Source organism: Lichenostomus cassidix, chromosome W, assembly GCF_008360975.1.
Source record: "Lichenostomus cassidix isolate B80296 chromosome W, HeHo_3.0, whole genome shotgun sequence".
Classification (NCBI taxonomy): Eukaryota; Metazoa; Chordata; class Aves; order Passeriformes; family Meliphagidae; genus Lichenostomus; species Lichenostomus cassidix.
The window spans coordinates 8,007,471-8,024,161 of record NC_139510.1 but is presented as its reverse complement, the minus strand read 5'-3'; the positions used below and the strand labels follow the sequence as shown (position 1 = coordinate 8,024,161).

Sequence of the window (16,691 nt, the reverse complement as noted above, 5' to 3'; positions counted from 1 at the left end):
TCAAAACAATAAAGGCCTTTTCCTTCTTGCCACTGAGAACTGGATTCTTCTCTCTGCTAGCGGCTCAACAGCGACAGGTAATCACTAAAACTTGGCACAAAGAGAGGACCTTATGCTCTGATTTGCCCCAATCGAGCCTGGAGACACTTCAGAGACCAAGTCAGAGAAGTGGGTATTTGCTTTATTCGGTGCACCGGATGTGTGGGGAATTGTTTCCACCAAACACACACATCTCAGTACCCCAAAGACACAGTGTTATAGGTAAAATCATGAATATTAATTACATTCTTCAAGATAGGAGTGGTTATACAAATCATTTCTCGGAAGTCATTAATATCATTAGCATGTGCACCACGCATGCTCCATATGTCCTGGTGGTCTTTGGATACCCCCAAAGCCCCCTCCAAGGTGAAGGTCCTTCATGGGATGATTCAGTGGTTTCTGTGCTGGTTTCAAATGCATGCTTAGCTGATAAGCCATAAGCTTGATGTAGCTCAGCTCAGTGCCGGTGCCGTGGCGCTTCCTGATGACATCATAAACAGAGCCGTGTCTCTCTGTGCAGCTCGCCGCACCGCCGGCTCTAGGCCATGCCCACCGCTTTTCGCCCCTGGCAAGGGTTCAGGGTGGCTCCTGCAGCCGGCGTTCGCCACGGCGCAGAGCGCCTGTGCAGAACACACGCTTTAGTGTTCCACCTTTGCATGGACACGAGGCATCTTATCCAGGTGGGGCATGTGTGCGCCACTATGTTGGGGAGGACCGGAACCCACCCTGACCCGATGCCATGGTCCGGTGGGCGTCCGCGGTGTGGGCCATGGGGGAACTGTCCGCAGAGCGCTGGAGGGCTCGGGATATGGACTCCTGGCGCAGCCACTCGGATTGCCTTGCTGCCGACGCCCCCTTAACGCGGGCACTGCTCGCTCCCCCCCATCATATCTCTTTTGTATTCCCGCCCGCGGAAATGTGCCACTCAATCATTGTTTTGCCAGAGCTGTCCTCCGACATTATTTCTCCGGCAGCGCTGTGCTCCACCATTATTATTCTGCAGGAAACAAGGACCTGACTTCTGGTGGCTCCGCATGGCGCCGCCACCGCCATGGTGTGGTGAGTACGGGTCAGCCTCCCGTTTCATATCTGATGGTCCCGGATCAAAAGGGTGATCATATTCACTGACCTTGGAATCGTAGAAACTTGGCATAGGTGGGGTGGATGGCTTAGGGGAACTCGCTTCCAAATCATGGAGTCTTGGAGTGATGTTATGATAATCCTTTATCCCCTATCGTTGGCTTATATGCTCAAGGAAAAAATGTGGTCCTGTCGCTTTAACTACATTTAGCCACAGAGAGAAACGCGGGTTGTTTTGAAAACTTTTTCCCAAGCCTTGCTTCGGGGGAACATTCTTTTCTCGGCAGGGACTGCGCGCTGGACGTGGTCGGAGTGAGCAGTGAGCTCTGTTCCGGTTCTTTTTTTTTCCCCTCTTTTCTTTTTATTTTTTTTTCTTCATTTGGACCCCTTTTCTTCGATCTGCTTTGTCACCCGGAGACCCAAGAGAGCCAGACGACAGCAGAGCTCTCAGGGAGCTCCACCCAGCCCCGGGGGGGGCGAGGAGGAGAGGGGCTGCCTCTGAAGAAAAGGACTTTTTAATCAGGTTGAATAATTCCTTTTCACCTTGGTTTTCCCCTTCCCCTGTACCTTGCAGGGCACTCTGCGTAGTTTTGTTAAATAAATAGTTTTTTCTTCACTTCCATCTAAGAGGTTCTATTGTGGGTGGGGGAGGGGGTGTCGGGGCCCTTTGCTCTCGGAAGAGAAAAAGTTTTATCATTAATCCAGGACAATATTTGGCGCCCAAATTGGGGCCTTGGTTACTTGTTCTACACCTTTTGTGATGTTAGAGAAAGTGAAGAAAAAACCCCTAATAATTACATTCTGGTTTTAAACGCTTTGTATTGAATTACAGCCTTCAGTAGTCACTATGCTGTTTGATAAGAGGTTGTTTGATGTAATACTGTCTGTTTAGCACATAAGTTTGTTTCCCTACCAACAGGTAGGTGTTGGAAAACGCAGTTTTCCAGAAATGGTGACCCCGACGACTACGGACCCTGACAGCGGAGTTTTACGACCCTGCTTCTGAGAGCGGCGGGAACGGAGAGGCGCCGAAGCGTGCAGCGACGGTGCGTCAAATCTTCGCCCGAATTGGGGGAGATTCCAGCGACACAGGCCGAATAGGACCTGCCTACCGTGGGGCTATACTTCGGTGAACTGCACAACTCTGGCAACTGCGAGCCTCAATAGAGTGCTTAGACAGTGTTGACCAGGACCCTGAAAACCAGCTGGACCAAAAATGGAATCAGAGGTAGCCCAAGACTTATTATTACGCTTTTTAGAAAAGCGCGGAGTAAGCAAAGATGCTTTAAAATACTTAGCCGCTTTAGTTGCTGCAGGGAAAGATAAAGGGTTGTTTGCTGACCCTGATTTATTGTTTGATGAGGTCGAATGGCGAAAGGTTGAACATATCTTGTTTGATGGATTGCTAGAGGGTGATAAAACATGCAATAAATTAGGGAGACTGTGGAAAGAAGTCATTAATTGCTTCCAACGGTTTCAAGCAGAAAAGAAAATAGCTGCCGTAGCTACTGACAAGTTGGGATCAGATGCCGGGGGAGAGCACTTTGAATCGGGAAAAGGAGTGGGAGAAATTGAGCGTCCTGCTCCGGGCATGCTTGCTGTGGGCGCAGATCCACCCAGCTTGCCCCCGCCGGGAAAGTGCAAAGTGTTAGGAGCGCAGGAATCTTTAACGAAACACTGTACTACATCTGATTTAAACCCTGTTAGTACACCGGGCTCTGAAGGGTGGCTCAGCGCACCTCCCCCGCCTGCTGAAATTTGTGTTCCTGTCAGACAGGCTCTTCAGAGCGATTCTCGATTATTAGGCAAGCGCAGATTTAATTGGAAAGGCGTTGCAGAAAAAGCTGTACAAGAAGGTAATATACAAATTGCAGAAACACTAACATTGCTAAGTCAAGCTGAGCAAGCATTTCCTGTAGTTTTTGAACCGATAGAAGGGGGTGGGCAGCAAGCGACCCATGTTGCTACCGATTGGAAGCTGCTCACGCAGCTGCGTAGCACAGCTACTGAATCGGGTTTGCATGGTGAACCAACAAGAGTAATGTTGAATTATATTTGGGGAAATTATATACTGTGCCCAGAAGACATCAAAAATATTATTAAAATGATTATGACCCAGTCACAACAGCTGCTGTGGCAGGCTCACTGGCAAGAGCTGTGCCATCAGTCAGCGAGTCAGCCACGGGGGGAAAATGACCCCTTACAAGGGGTCATTCCAGAACAATTAATGGGCCAAGGCCGGTGGGCTACAATTATTGAACAATTACAATTGGGTCCAGACATTTTAATAGAATCCATGCGAACTGCACGAGATGCTATTTTCAGAGTGCACACTACCCCCCCCACACCATCCTACATGTCTATTAAACAAGGAAGAGATGAGTCTTTTGCTAGCTTTGTTGATAAAGTCTCAGCTGCAATGCTGAATGCTGGGGTAGAACCATGGATGTCAGGAGCATTATTGCGCCAGTGTGTGACAGAAAATTGTAACCAGCAAACGAAAAGTATTCTTGTCACACTGCCCATAAATGCTACCCTGGAAATGATGTTAGAACGTATGAGTCGTGTACCGGTAGGCACCCAGGCATTTGTAGCAGAGTTAGTGACAGCTATGGGAGATAAGCTAGGAGAGAAATTAGTCCAAGCACAGTCTCAAGCCTTTGCTGCTTTAGGGCCACTGCGACCCCTTAGCTTGCCTGCAGGAGGGGAAAAATTAGGGAAAGGTATGAAGTGCTACCGTTGTGGGCTTGAAGGACACACAAAGAAGCAATGTAAAGATCCAGTCTGGTGTAAGAAATGCAACAATGATACCCACGCCACGCTAGCTTGTCGGCGATCGGGAAACGCGAAGAAGAGCGCGTCCAGCCGCCGTGCCCTGACACAAATAGCAGCTCCAGCCCTCACCCCCGCGACTATCCCACCACCTCATCCTTCATACACAACGACATCTCCGCCGATGAGCTCGCCCGCCGTCAATCCCTTCGATCAGCAAGCATCCTCCGACCTGCCACCAAGGGAAGCCTCGGCCTGGACCTGGCAACAGCAGTAGGTGTAACAATCATCGATTTGCGCCCTGTAAAAGTTCCCACTAGGATTCAAGGCCCGCTTTGCATTAACAACGAACCTGTGGGCGCGCTTCTAGTGGGTCGTTCATCTGCTAGTATAAAAGGACTGTTCGTATTACCAGGAATAATTGATGCTGATTTTACAGGTGAAATTCACATCATGGTGCAAGCTATGTTTCCCCCCATTTATATTCCTAAAAATACAAGACTAGCTCAACTCGTCCCGCTCCCGCAAATGGTCGCACAGATGCAACAACACGAGGCACTCGTGGATCGCGGAGCCGGTGGATTTGGCTCTACAGGAGAACTTGCAATGTTAACAGTCCCATTAACAGAACGACCAGTTGTGGAAACTACTTGGACTCGGGGAGATATCTCCCAAACATTGCCAGCATTACTTGATACAGGTGCAGATATTACTATAATGTCTACCGCCTGTTGGCCAATTGAATGGCCACATCACCATACTTTGAGTGGAATTGAAGGCGTTGGGGGTTCAGTTTCAGTACAGCGGAGCTCTGACCCAATTCAAGTAGCCATCGAGGGCAGAGTGGCGACAGTCCATGTAACTATTATGCCCTTACCAAAAAAGGTGAATGCCTTAATTGGCCGGGATGTGCTAGACCAACTGGGACTTGTGTTAACCAATCAGCATTTTCCCCAGCGGTCGCTGTCAGATGGATTTTCCCGATCCAGCTCACATGGACAACAGACAAGCCTGTATGGATAGGGCAGTGGCCGCTAAAAGGGGAAAGTCTAGTACAAGCACAGCTGTTGGTGCAAGAACAATTGCAACAAGGACACCTGCGACCTTCCACGAGCCCTTGGAACACACCCATTTTTGTCATCAAGAAAAAATCCGGCAAGTATAGACTGTTACATGACCTGCGAGCAGTTAATGCACAAATGCAGGCAATGGGGGCCCTCCAACCTGGATTGCCAAACCCTGCCATGCTTCCTGAGGGATGGCACCTGTTAATCATCGACTTGAAAGACTGCTTTTTTACAATTCCGCTGCATCCAGTGGACACTGCACGATTTGCCTTTACCCTACCAACAATTAACAGAGAAGCCCCTTTCTTGAGATTTGAATGGACTGTTCTGCCACAGGGAATGAAAAATAGCCCCACCCTGTGCCAACTGTTTGTAGCCAATGCATTACAACCCATTCGTACAGCATGGCCTGAAACAGTGATTTACCACTATATGGATGACATTTTATTTGCCCAGGCCTCAGCTTTTACTAGCGAACAAGAAAATATGCTTCAACAACAATTAGGCAGACATGGACTAACCATTGCCCCTGAAAAGATCCAGCGTTCTCCTGTTTGGAAATACTTAGGATGGCAAATAACACAAGGGCATGTGAGACCACAAAAATTACAGCTTAACACACATGTGAAAACGTTACATGACGCACAGCGCCTCCTAGGCGATATTCAATGGTTACGTCCAGTTATTGGCATTTCAAACGATGACATTGATGCCTTGCGACCACTGCTACAAGGCACCGACCCAGCACGGACAGTACATCCAACCCCGCTGCAACAGCAGATTATTCAGAAAATCGGCACACAAATTGCACAACGCTGGGTTGATCGTTGCGACCCGGACATTCCAGTAGATCTTACAATTTTAAGCGGCGAAAAACAAATCCTTGGTGCACTTACGCAGTGCAAAAATAAAAAGAGGGAGAATAAGGTGAAAATATTGGAATGGCTGTTCACTAGCATCCAGCCCAAAACTACAATTCAACAAAAGGTTGAAAACATAGCAGAATTGATCCAGAAGGGTCGCACCAGGATTTTACAGTTAACAAGCCAAGAGCCGGAAACCATTTACCTGCCGATGAAGCGACGAAACCTCGAGTGGTATCTTCAGAATTCGCAAGCGCTGCAAATCAGCCTGCTGTCTCAAGCAGTGGAAATTAGGGTGGAGCCACTGCGATCTACCACCCTGCATTGGGTGAGTAACCAAGATTGGATTACAATACCAAAAAGGAGTGAGTGCCCATTGCAAAACGCAGTGACAGTTTTTACAGATGTAGGACGGAAATCTCGACGCGCAGCAGCAACTTGGATGCAAGACGGCAAATGGCATCATCACATATTAGCCGCGAAAGAAGAAGATTCACTGCAAACCTTGGAACTGGCAGCAGTCGTTTGGGCCTTTGTGAACTGGCACTCTACGGAGTTAAATGTAATTTCTGACTCCATGTATGTCACTGGCATAGTACAGCGTATCGAAGATGCCCGGCTCAAAGATTGCCAAAATAAATGACTTTTCGAACTATTGAGACAGCTGCAGGCTGCAATTTATCAGCGAGAATGCGCCTATGCTGTCATTCACATACGAAGCCACAAATGGTCAAAGGACCTTGGGGAAGGCAATGAGAGAGCGGATCGTTTAGTTTCAGTAGTGGTGCCACTGAGCGAATTTGTTAAGGCCAGAGAAGCTCACAACACTTTTCATCAAAATGCCAAGGGACTCTTCCACCAATTTAAGATTACTATGGAAGAAGCAAAAGGCATTGTCAGAGCTTGTCCAAGTTGTAGCCATCATGGACCAGGCCTAGGAATTGGAGTAAATCCACGAGGGTTAGGCCCTTGTGAACTTTGGCAGATGGATGTTACCCATGTCCCTCAGTTTGGTCGATTAAAGTATGTGCATGTTACAATTGACACATACAGTAGATTTCTGTGGGCCACGGCTCAAGCAGGAGAAAAGGCCACCCACGTCATACGGCATTTGACAAGCTGTTTCGCAGTTATGGGAGTGCCGCAGCAGATCAAGACCGACAATGGGCCCGCATATATCGGCAAAAAAATGCGACAATTCTGTCAACAGTGGGGGGTCAAGCATGTAACAGGCATTCCCCATTCACCAACGGGACAAGCCATTGTTGAGCGAGCAAATCAGACTCTAAAACGATATTTAGACAAATTCAATGATGTTCATGATGTTAGTGAAAGGCTAGCTAAAACATTGTTTGTGTTAAACTATTTGTGTATTTTTTCAGACCAGGATTCTCCTCCTGCACAAGTGCATGGCCGAGCTCCCGCTTCAGAGCATAAGGAGCCCATGATGGTCATGTATCGCGACCCGTGCTCAGGCCTGTGGCGAGGCCCGGCAGAAGTGAAATATATAGGGCGCGGTTACATGTGTGTGCTTACATCCACAGGTACACAGTGGGTCCCTGCGAAGTGGACCAAAGCTGTTACTCGTGCTGCTAGCGATCAAGGCTCTAATATCGGGCTCAGCCACGACCCTCATAACGAAGGTTGAAGAAAGACAGAACCTGTAGGTGACTTGGGCCAGTGCAACGCATAACCCAGAATTTTGCCTCAGTTTGCAATCAGCTACTGCACCATTTAAAACATGTTTAGTCGGTGTGCCTTTGTTCAGTTTTGAGGCGTTTAGCAATTATAGCACCTATCTTAAATGTTCTATAGCAAAAAGCACCTCTTGGTGTGCTGCAAACCTAATCAATCAGTTAAATACTACCTTGCCTTGGGACCCAGAGGAGTTGCATCTCTTGGGGTCCATGAAAATTGGTAATACCTCCAGCAATTGGACCCAAACATGCATTTGGTTTGGAAATAGACAACAAAACCTAACCTTAAGTTATTCTAACAAAGGCTGGACAAATGTCAGCCCGATAAATATAGCAGATTATTCATACAATGTTAAAGGCGGCTATTGCGGAAGTAACAACACTGCTAATCAAAGTTTGGGTGCTTTGGGAGCTGAAATAAAGAAATCACCAATTACGATTTGGAACAACGGAACGCCAAAAGCGCTACCCCCATCTGTATTCCTAATATGTGGAGATAGAGCATGGCAAGGAGTCCCTCATAACATCTTTGGAGGGCCATGTTATTTAGGAGAACTAACTCTTTTAGCACCCAACCAGCGCATGTGGCTTAGCGTAGTCGCCGAGCCAAAACGCCAACAGCGCTCTCTGTCTCACCAACTAAATTCATGGTGCAAAGATGATGTTGAATTATGGTCAGTAACAGCTAAAGTATTCACCTCCCTGTTTACCCCCGGAATAGCTGCTGCAAGAGCCCTCAGGCAAATTGAAAAACTTGCATGTTGGACAGTTAAACAAGCAAATGTTACTACTAATATCCTTTCCCAATTGCTGCTTGACCAAAAGAGTTTGCGACATGCCGTGCTTCAAAATCGAGCTGCTATTGATTTCTTATTATTAGCTCAAGGCCATGGTTGTAAAGACTTTGAGGGGATGTGCTGCTTTAATTTGTCAGATCATAGCAATTCCATCCATAAGCAATTAGAGTGGTTGAAAAAGCACACCTCCACAATTACAGTTGATGTCAATCCCTTAGACAAATGGTTGTCATCCCTGTTTGGAGGTCTGTCACCATGGTTGATACCCTTGCTTAAAGAAGGTCTACGTTGGTTAGTGATTCTTATATTAATAGTTATTGTAGTGAAAATTACTTATAAGTGTGTTGTTAAGCAAATTAATCAAACAACTGACGGAATCTTGCTCGCCCAAAAGAGAAAAGGGGGAATTGTTACACAATGGCTTAAAGATCATGGACATGACTTATTAGAAGGATTGTGCGAGCAAGATCACTGTTAGGCTAAGTAGCACTTAGACCATGTACAGGCCGCAGCAGCTTGCTTCCCTTGGGAACGCTTCGTGAGAAAATATCAAAAATGCAGCTGTGTGAAGAATGTATGGGAGGAAACTTGTGATTAACAGAGAATGAAGGAAAACACCTTGTAGATGTGGGAATAGAGTGAAAAAAAAAAAATATATATATATATAAGTTGTAAAGTTATATTGAACAGTCTAAACTACCTGTTAAGTACCTTTAGTTAAATATAGATTCTGTTAAAGTTAAGTAATAGTGAATTTAAATTCTATTAAGTTCTATTAGAGTTATAATTCTGTGAAATAATATTAAGTGATGTAAATGTTAAATTCTGTTAAGTTTTAAATTTTGTTAGAGTTAAGTTGTTAAAGTGATATCGATTTTAAATTCCATTATAATTAAGTCCTATTTGTTGGTTTAAGATAAGAGTTATTAAGATTAAGTTTTATTCATTTTCGGTGATATTAAGTCGTAAATTTGTTAGTTTATATTATTGCACAAAAAGCTTTGCAGCTTTATATTTCTTAGTTAAAGTCAAATAATAATATCTACTATTTTCAAATATTTCATCTCACTTTATATAGTTGACTACAAAAACAGTAACATGATAAAACACTCTTCTTATTTAGTCAAAGTTTGATGTTTTAAGAAATCCCTTTTACTTAGCACCTAAGCTCTGGCCAAGCTTTGGTCCTAATTAATTGGGAAACATGCCATGAGTCCCAAGAGTTTATAAAAGCTAAACCTTCTTCCAGGTTAACTTGGGGTCCTTGTCCGGAAAAGGTTCTCTAAGCTTTACCTGTGAAGTGAATGTTTTCAGTAATGATAATTCCTAGACCATGGCAACATATCTGAATAATTAATGAAATTTCCTTAGGTAAATTTATAGCAATTCTAATAATAAGAATTACTTATAGCAAAGCAAATTAATCTGATAACAGACAACGTCTGTTCTCACAAGCGAAACGGGGGAACTGTTGGAAAACGCAGTTTTCCAGCAAAACTCATGCTAACTGAGCAAGCCTGAGCAAGGCTTTAGCATGGTCAGGCCTCAGTAAAATTCCAACAAGTTGCAGTGGTTTGTTTGCCTGAGAATGTTCTGTGGGAAGAATGTCATGAGAAAGATTAGGGAGTCAGGAGTGTTATGAGAAAAGAATAAGGGAGTTAACAGGAGGATCCCTGAATGTGTGAGAAGCAGACTGCAGGTGTGTGTATCTATAATTAGAAATGTCTGTAACAGTATATAAGTTTCTCGTTTGGTGAAATAAAATGGAGCTTACTTTATATCTCATATTGAGACTGCCGTGAGTTTCCCTCTCGTCGTTTCTCATTAGGTAGGGGCAATCTTGTCCCTAATGTATAATTTCCACCAATCAGGGACACGACTCTGGCTTATTATAGTAATGTGTGTAATACTGACGATCTGTAAAAAAGTATGGAAAACAGTTAAAGATGTACATGTTCTGTTACTTTCCTCCTCTAGTTTTAGTAACCTGTTTTAGAGTTTTGTTAGTAATATTACCCAACCTGCTAGAAACGTAGAAGGTGAAGCTTCCTAGCTCCTCACCCATCTCTTCCCCTTTAAATCTGGTATATCATCTTTTGAAAATATTCAGTTTCCCCTAGATGTTAAAGAGACCATTAACTTAGTAGTACAAGTGCTTTACCTGGTAGGTTCCATGTATATGATGTTCAGCTTTACCAGAATGAGGGCTGAGAAGTCCAGAGGGGCTGAGCAGGAGCAGGCACCTAATCCAGATGTAAAAAAATTTGAATAGTGTAGAGTATGAGAAAACATAAGTAAAACTTTAAAGAAATTCTCTGACCCAATAGATTAGAAGTTTCCCCCTGGACAAATCCTGAGACCAGCTGAGGTGGAGAAGTATCTGAAAGAGAAGTGCAGAGACAACTGCAGTGCAATATGTTGGGCCCTGGCATATGCTTATCGTACACTGCCAGATATTATAAAACAAGAAGTAAAGGAGCCTAAGCCAGTAGCAGTTGGTCCTGTTATGAGAAGCAAGAAAGCCCAAGTTAAAACTGATCGCTCAAATGACAGTAGAGAAAGATCCTCAAAGTCAGCAACTGAGTCAGAAGTCATTGTTAAATCCATGAATGTGAGAAACCTTCACAGCCTAAGAAAAGATTTTGTCCAACGAAATAATAAATCTGTAATTAATAAGTTAGTCCATCTTTAGGATGCCGCAGGCAATGTTACACTTCTAAATCCTACTGAAGCAAGGCATTTAAGAACTGTGTCACATAACCCAAATATCAACCAAACTATACGAGATAGGCCTGACTGCTGCAGCCTCTGGAAGCGAGCTATCAGAGCTGCGAGGAGAAGATACCTACATCCCGACGATCTCTATTCGCAACAGACCCAGTAGAGAACCATAAAACAAGAGATTCAACACTTAAAAGAAATGGCAGTAGTAAAAATTGTCTTCTCAGAAGACATAGCAAACCCAAATCCAATTATAGACCCAGATAAGATAGAATGTACACCTGTGATGGGGCAAAAACTCCTAAAGCTTGGGCCATCAGAGTATGCTTCTGCTTTAGCCATTATGAAGCGAGATGACGGGCATGAGACTGTGCGTGATATGACAAAGAAGCTCCAAGCATATGCAGATGTCGTGCATAGCCCAATGAATGCAAGAATCTCAGCTGTAGAAACAAATCTGCAAAAACTAGAAAATAAGATAAAAGAAAATCATGAAAAACTCAGTAAAGAAATTAAAGACAGCCTTCTCCAAATTTCGGCAGTATGCTGAGAAACGGAGGCTTGACAATCCAATATGGGTTTACTACAAGCTTCAGTTTATTGATACAGTACACAGTTTTATAGTGTAGTTAACTAGATCATGCATATTCTGTAATCGTACAATATTATTGGTTATATACTTCCACGCCCTAAGTTTGGCTACTTGCCTTAACATGTATCTATGTTTATCTATAATGCCTGATTTCTGCATCCTTGTTACCAATTAACGCATTCTTGACGGCTCCCACCACCTCTATGTTGCAGCCAAGGTTATGGTGACATAGATCGCTGATTGGACGCAGGTATCTAATTAATAGTTGGCTGAATATGGCTATTGTTAAAAAGCGGCTTGTTAAGAAGCAATCTATCTACGTCGGCGTGCCCCTTCTCTAGAAGCCAGCTTTCCACAATTCCCCTGTTTTCTTTAGGCGTTTGTGCAAGCCAAAGCTGATTCACCGTCTGTGATAATGATTTTTTCAAGCATTGCAAAGCACAAGGTAGAATAACAGCTATGCCAACAAGGACAAGTAAAATCACTAATCCTACTTGCAAGATATAGCGAAGCCATCCTGTTATACCCCAGTCGCCCCATGGAATTCCGAATAGGCCATCGCCCTTTTGCACTGTTATCTTTGCTGTATGCTCCTTAAGCCATTGAAGTTGTTTATGTATTGACTCACCATGATTGGTAAGGTTGAAACAGCACATACCATCAAATTCATCACAGCCGTGCCCCTGAGCAAGCAGCAGAAAATCTATGGCAGCACGATTCTGCAGTATGGAATGCCTTAAGCTATCCATGTCTGCGGATAGCTTTTCTATTATTTCTGTAGTAACATTTGACTGCTTGCTTACCCAGCAGGCCAATCTCCCTATGGTTTTTAATGCATGTGCAGTGCCCACATGTGGTAAAAGGGAAGCAAAAACCCGAGACGGTTTATTCCATAGGCCTACTTCATCATTGCAGTTTGCATCCAAAGTAAGACTGCGTCTCTTTCTGGACCACATTAAATTGGCTGCAGTGGTTTTATTCATGGCAAGTAAAGTGAGTTTGCCCAAATAACATGGTCCCCCATGAGCATCTTTCGGGACTCCCTGCCATGCACGGTCTCCACAAATGAGAAATACACCTGATGGAAGGGCAAGGGCACTTTCATTGGCCCAAATTTGTATATAACCACTGCCCCGGCCATAACTTCCATGTGGACCACATTGGGCAGAGATGTTAGCATATTCTGCCGTATGGGGAGTCAACCAGGTGCTGTTAGGAATCACTATGGGGCTACCAAAAGTTATGCAGCCTGTTTCATTGCCACTTGCATTAAGAGCTCGGCTCCCCAAGAGATCCAACTCCTGAGGATCCCATGGCAACGAGGTATTAAGACCCGACAACAAGAGAGCAGTACAATGGCTAACATTGGCAGCTCGTGAGCAGTTGTTAGTTGAAAACCGTGCGAAGCTAGTATTATCAAAGCTTGGGATACCAAGTAAGCATGTGTGAAAAGGGTCAGTGGCTGATGCAAGCGCAAGGCAAAAAGCACTAGTACGTGTTTGATTTGCCCAGGTGACCCACAAATTTTTCCTGGGCTCAATTGAATGGAGGGGATTCTTGGCGTTTGCATCGGTAGCATCTGCCAGAACAACCCCTAACATGCACAGTATGTACAGGAGCAAAACGCCTTTTAGTGCGTTCTCATTCATATTCTCTGATAACCCAATACTTTGGGATCCTTTCTAAAGCCCAATTGGTGCACACTGCTCTCAAAATTTGAGACCCAGAGTTTGATGTTGCCCAATTTACTGCATCTTGGGCCTCCCAACGTAACCAGGCTATAAATGTTTGCTCTTCAGATTCAAATAATTGCAAACCTTGCCAATCAGGCAGCCCTGTAAATGCGGCTAAAGCTCGTTGCAGCCCGTTATGGGCAAAATCAATTTGAGTTATGCATGTATTAATGCAAGCCAAACAACAAGTATTATACACTTCTTGATGGACCCACCAGCGTTTCTTACAAATACCACACTTAATAAATAACCATGCCTGACACCACAGCTTAGCATAATTTCTACAAGGGTATCTATTCAGGTAAGGGGGTACAGAGCCTAATCTATTTATAATATCTCTTAATTCTAAAAAAGTTTGCCAACGCTCAACTGGAACCCCAGCTCGCCGCAAGATAGGATCAAGAGCACAATGTAGAAGCCGGATCAGTCGTGGTGTTTCATTGATCGGCGGTATTGGGCGCACCTGTAGCCGTGCCAGGTTGATCAAGTGCAGGCTTCACCCAGCGGCTAGGAACCCAAAGGGGGCTTGTGGAGGAAGATACACAAAAATAACCTCTGCCAGAATATATGACCTCTACTGGACCCTCCCAGATGCCTGTTTTGGGGTCCTTATATAGGACCTTCATGCGTGGTACCGGTGGCTGTGCCACTCCCTTGTGATGAATTAAGATAGGTGGTAAATCCTGATCTCCAAATATACACAGATGATTTAGTACAAACAGGGTTTTAGAAAGCCTTTCTCTACTATCTGAGACCTCCTTATGTTTTGCCAGGTAACCCTTTATTGTTGCATTTGCTCGTTCTACTATTGCCTGCCCTGTTGGGGAGTGAGGAATTCCTGTAGTATGTTTTATATCCCAAAGTTGCATGTATTTTTTCACCAAGGCACTACAATAAGCTGGTCCATTGTCTGTTTTGATAGCTTTGGGTTTGCCCAATACGGCAAAGCAACTAGTAAGGTGCCTTATAACATCCCGGGCTCTTTCGCCGGGCTGTAATGTTGCCCATATCATGTGGCTGTATGTGTCAATGCAAACATGGACATATTTTAATCTACCGAATTCAGGGAAATGTGTTACATCCATCTGCCATAACTCATTAGCTTGTAACCCCTTGGGGTTCACTCCCATACCCAAACCAACACCCTGGTTATGAAAACTACAAATAGGGCAGGCCCGCACTATGGCCCTGGCTTCTGCCAGTGGAATCCCAAAACCCTTATGGAGACCTCTTGCATTTTGATGAAAGTTCATGTGTGCGTGGCGGGCCCTCTCAAAGGAAGACACTGGAGCTTCTGCCACTGCTACCAATCGGTCCGCTCTGGCATTGCCTTCTCCAAGGCCCTCTGACCACTGATGACTTCTTATATGCAACACGGCATATGGGTCAGTCCTTTGGCCAATGGTGCGTTTAAGCACCATCAATAGTTCTGCTAGTCGGCGGTTTTGCACATCCTTAACCATTGCTTCCTCAATTCTGTTAGCAATGTCTGCGACATAGAGAGAATCTGTGACAATGTTAACAGGTTGGTCTATCCAGTTGGTGAAGACCCAGACCACTGCTGATAGTTCCAAGGTTTGTAAAGAGTCCTCCGGTGTTGCAGGAATAATTTTGTGTCGCCATTGCTTCTCCTCCATCCATGTCGCAGCAGCTTTACGGGAGCGTTTGCCAGCATCTGTATAAACAGTCACTGCTCCTGAAAGCGGAGAGGATGACCGCAATGGCTTTATTAGCCATCGGTGATTAGACATCCATGCCAGCGTAGAAGGCTGGAGAGGTCGGATACTGATGAGGGTTCCCTCTTCCAGCAACGCTGCCTGAAGTTCCGTAGAATTTTGTAAGTACCAGTTCAGGTCATCCAGCTTCAGTGGTACCTGTATTTCCCCTGGCGATGTTCCTTGGATCTCCCTTATCCTTTGGCAGCCGCATTTGTAAGATTTGCCATTGTAATTATGTTTTCCTGAATCGTTTTTCGTGGTTGAAGGGGTGGTGCTAACCATTCCAGCACCAAAACATTGTAATCCTCATTTGTGGTGGGGGTATTTTCCCCCGTTTTCCTTTTATGCTGAGTGATGGCACCCAAAAGGTATTGAGAGCCAGTTAGCACAGTGATATTTAGTGGCACATCAAGTAGACAACGAGATGTATGATTTTGTACAACACGTTCTGAGATAGTCTGGATCGCCGCCTGCTGTGCTGTAGAGAGGGTGACTTTTGTAGCTGGCTCAGTGCCTTTCAGTAGAGGCCACAGGACATTTAACAGTTCATTAGGAATACCAATGACAGGACGAAGCCATTGTAAGTCACCCATCAGTTTCTGAGCATCATGTAGGGTTTGGATGTTAGTGTGAATTTGCAATTTTTGAGGACGAACCTGATGGTCTGTTATTGTCCATCCCAAATATCGCCATGGTGATGTGTTCTGTACCTTTTCAGGGGCGATTGTAAGGCCCTGAACACGCAAGTGATTAGTCAGGGTATGTAACTGATCTGCGGTAAAAGGTGCGCTCTGTGCCAGTAATATATCATCCATGTAGTGATAGATGATTACTTTTGGCCAGGCCGTCCGAAGAGGCCTGAGGGCAGCATCCACATAGAGTTGACAAAGTGTCGGTGAGTTCCGCATTCCCTGTGGTAATACAGTCCATTCAAAACGTTGTGCGGGTGCCTCACGGTTAATTGAGGGCAGCGTAAAAGCAAAACGCTTCATGTCGTCTGGATGTAGTTCAATGGTGAAAAAACAGTCTTTTAAGTCCACAACAAGTAGAAACCATTCATCTGGTAGCATGCTGGGATTGGGGAGCCCTGGTTGTAAGGCTCCCATAGGTTGCATCTGTTCATTTACAGCACGCAGATCATGGAGCAGTCTATATTTTCCAGATTTTTTCTTTATAACAAAAATTGGAGTATTCCATGGACTAGTAGATAAACGCAAGTGTCCCTGTTGGAATTGTTCTTGTATCAAGGAGTGTGCTTGTTCCAGACTTTCCTTTTTCAGAGGCCATTGCTCCATCCATATAGGTTCATTTGTAATCCAGGTGAGACGGATGGGGAAAGTCCATGCAATGGCCCCCTCTAGAAATGCGATTCCGATGTTAATACAACTCCCATTTGGGCCAAAACATCACGGCCTACTAAAGCATTTACTCCTGGGGGAAGTGGTAACAACTGTACCCCACAGTCCACAACTTTGTCATCGATGGTAATTTTTAAATGTGGTGACCGACAAGCCATGGTGATACCTCCTACACCAGAAACAGTCGCTCCAGATGCATATGCTGGCCAGTGAGCAGGCCATTTGTTTTCATCCAGTACCATGACATCAGC

The 16,691-nt window shown here is 44.8% G+C and overlaps 2 protein-coding genes and 1 long non-coding RNA gene across 3 annotated transcripts in view; 2 read left to right on the top strand and 1 right to left on the bottom strand.

Moving 5' to 3' along the window:
* Positions 1-534: 534 nt before the first annotated feature.
* Positions 535-16,691, top strand: part of LOC146425434 (uncharacterized) — a 30,214-nt gene continuing 14,057 nt past the window's right edge. Inside the window, exons 1-2 of the long non-coding RNA XR_014846545.1 lie at positions 535-784; positions 987-1,101. This is a non-coding gene — a long non-coding RNA (uncharacterized LOC146425434). The remainder of the gene's footprint in view (positions 785-986; positions 1,102-16,691) is intronic.
* Positions 6,957-8,868, top strand: LOC146425437 (uncharacterized). The gene is made up of 2 exons (XM_085041461.1): positions 6,957-7,049; positions 7,492-8,868. The coding sequence occupies exons 1-2, from the start codon at positions 6,957-6,959 to the stop codon at positions 8,794-8,796; spliced, it is 1,398 nt and encodes a 465-aa protein (XP_084897587.1). The 3' UTR covers positions 8,797-8,868.
* On the bottom strand, positions 11,715-13,385 carry LOC146425436 (syncytin-A-like). Its single transcript, XM_085041460.1, has 2 exons — positions 13,381-13,385; positions 11,715-12,774 (listed from the first exon to the last, which is right to left on the bottom strand). The coding sequence occupies exons 1-2, from the start codon at positions 13,383-13,385 to the stop codon at positions 11,886-11,888; spliced, it is 894 nt and encodes a 297-aa protein (XP_084897586.1). The 3' UTR covers positions 11,715-11,885.

What these genes read in the sequence shown, in the direction of transcription:
- LOC146425437 (XM_085041461.1), top strand. Translation starts at nt 6,957, where the DNA reads ATGGGAGTGCCGCAGCAGATCAAGACCGACAATGGGCCCGCATATATC. An exon ending in AACAGTGGGGGGTCAAGCAT is followed by an intron (nt 7,050 to 7,491) that starts GTAACAGGCATT and finishes CAGAACCTGTAG; the next exon opens with GTGACTTGGGCCAGTGCAAC.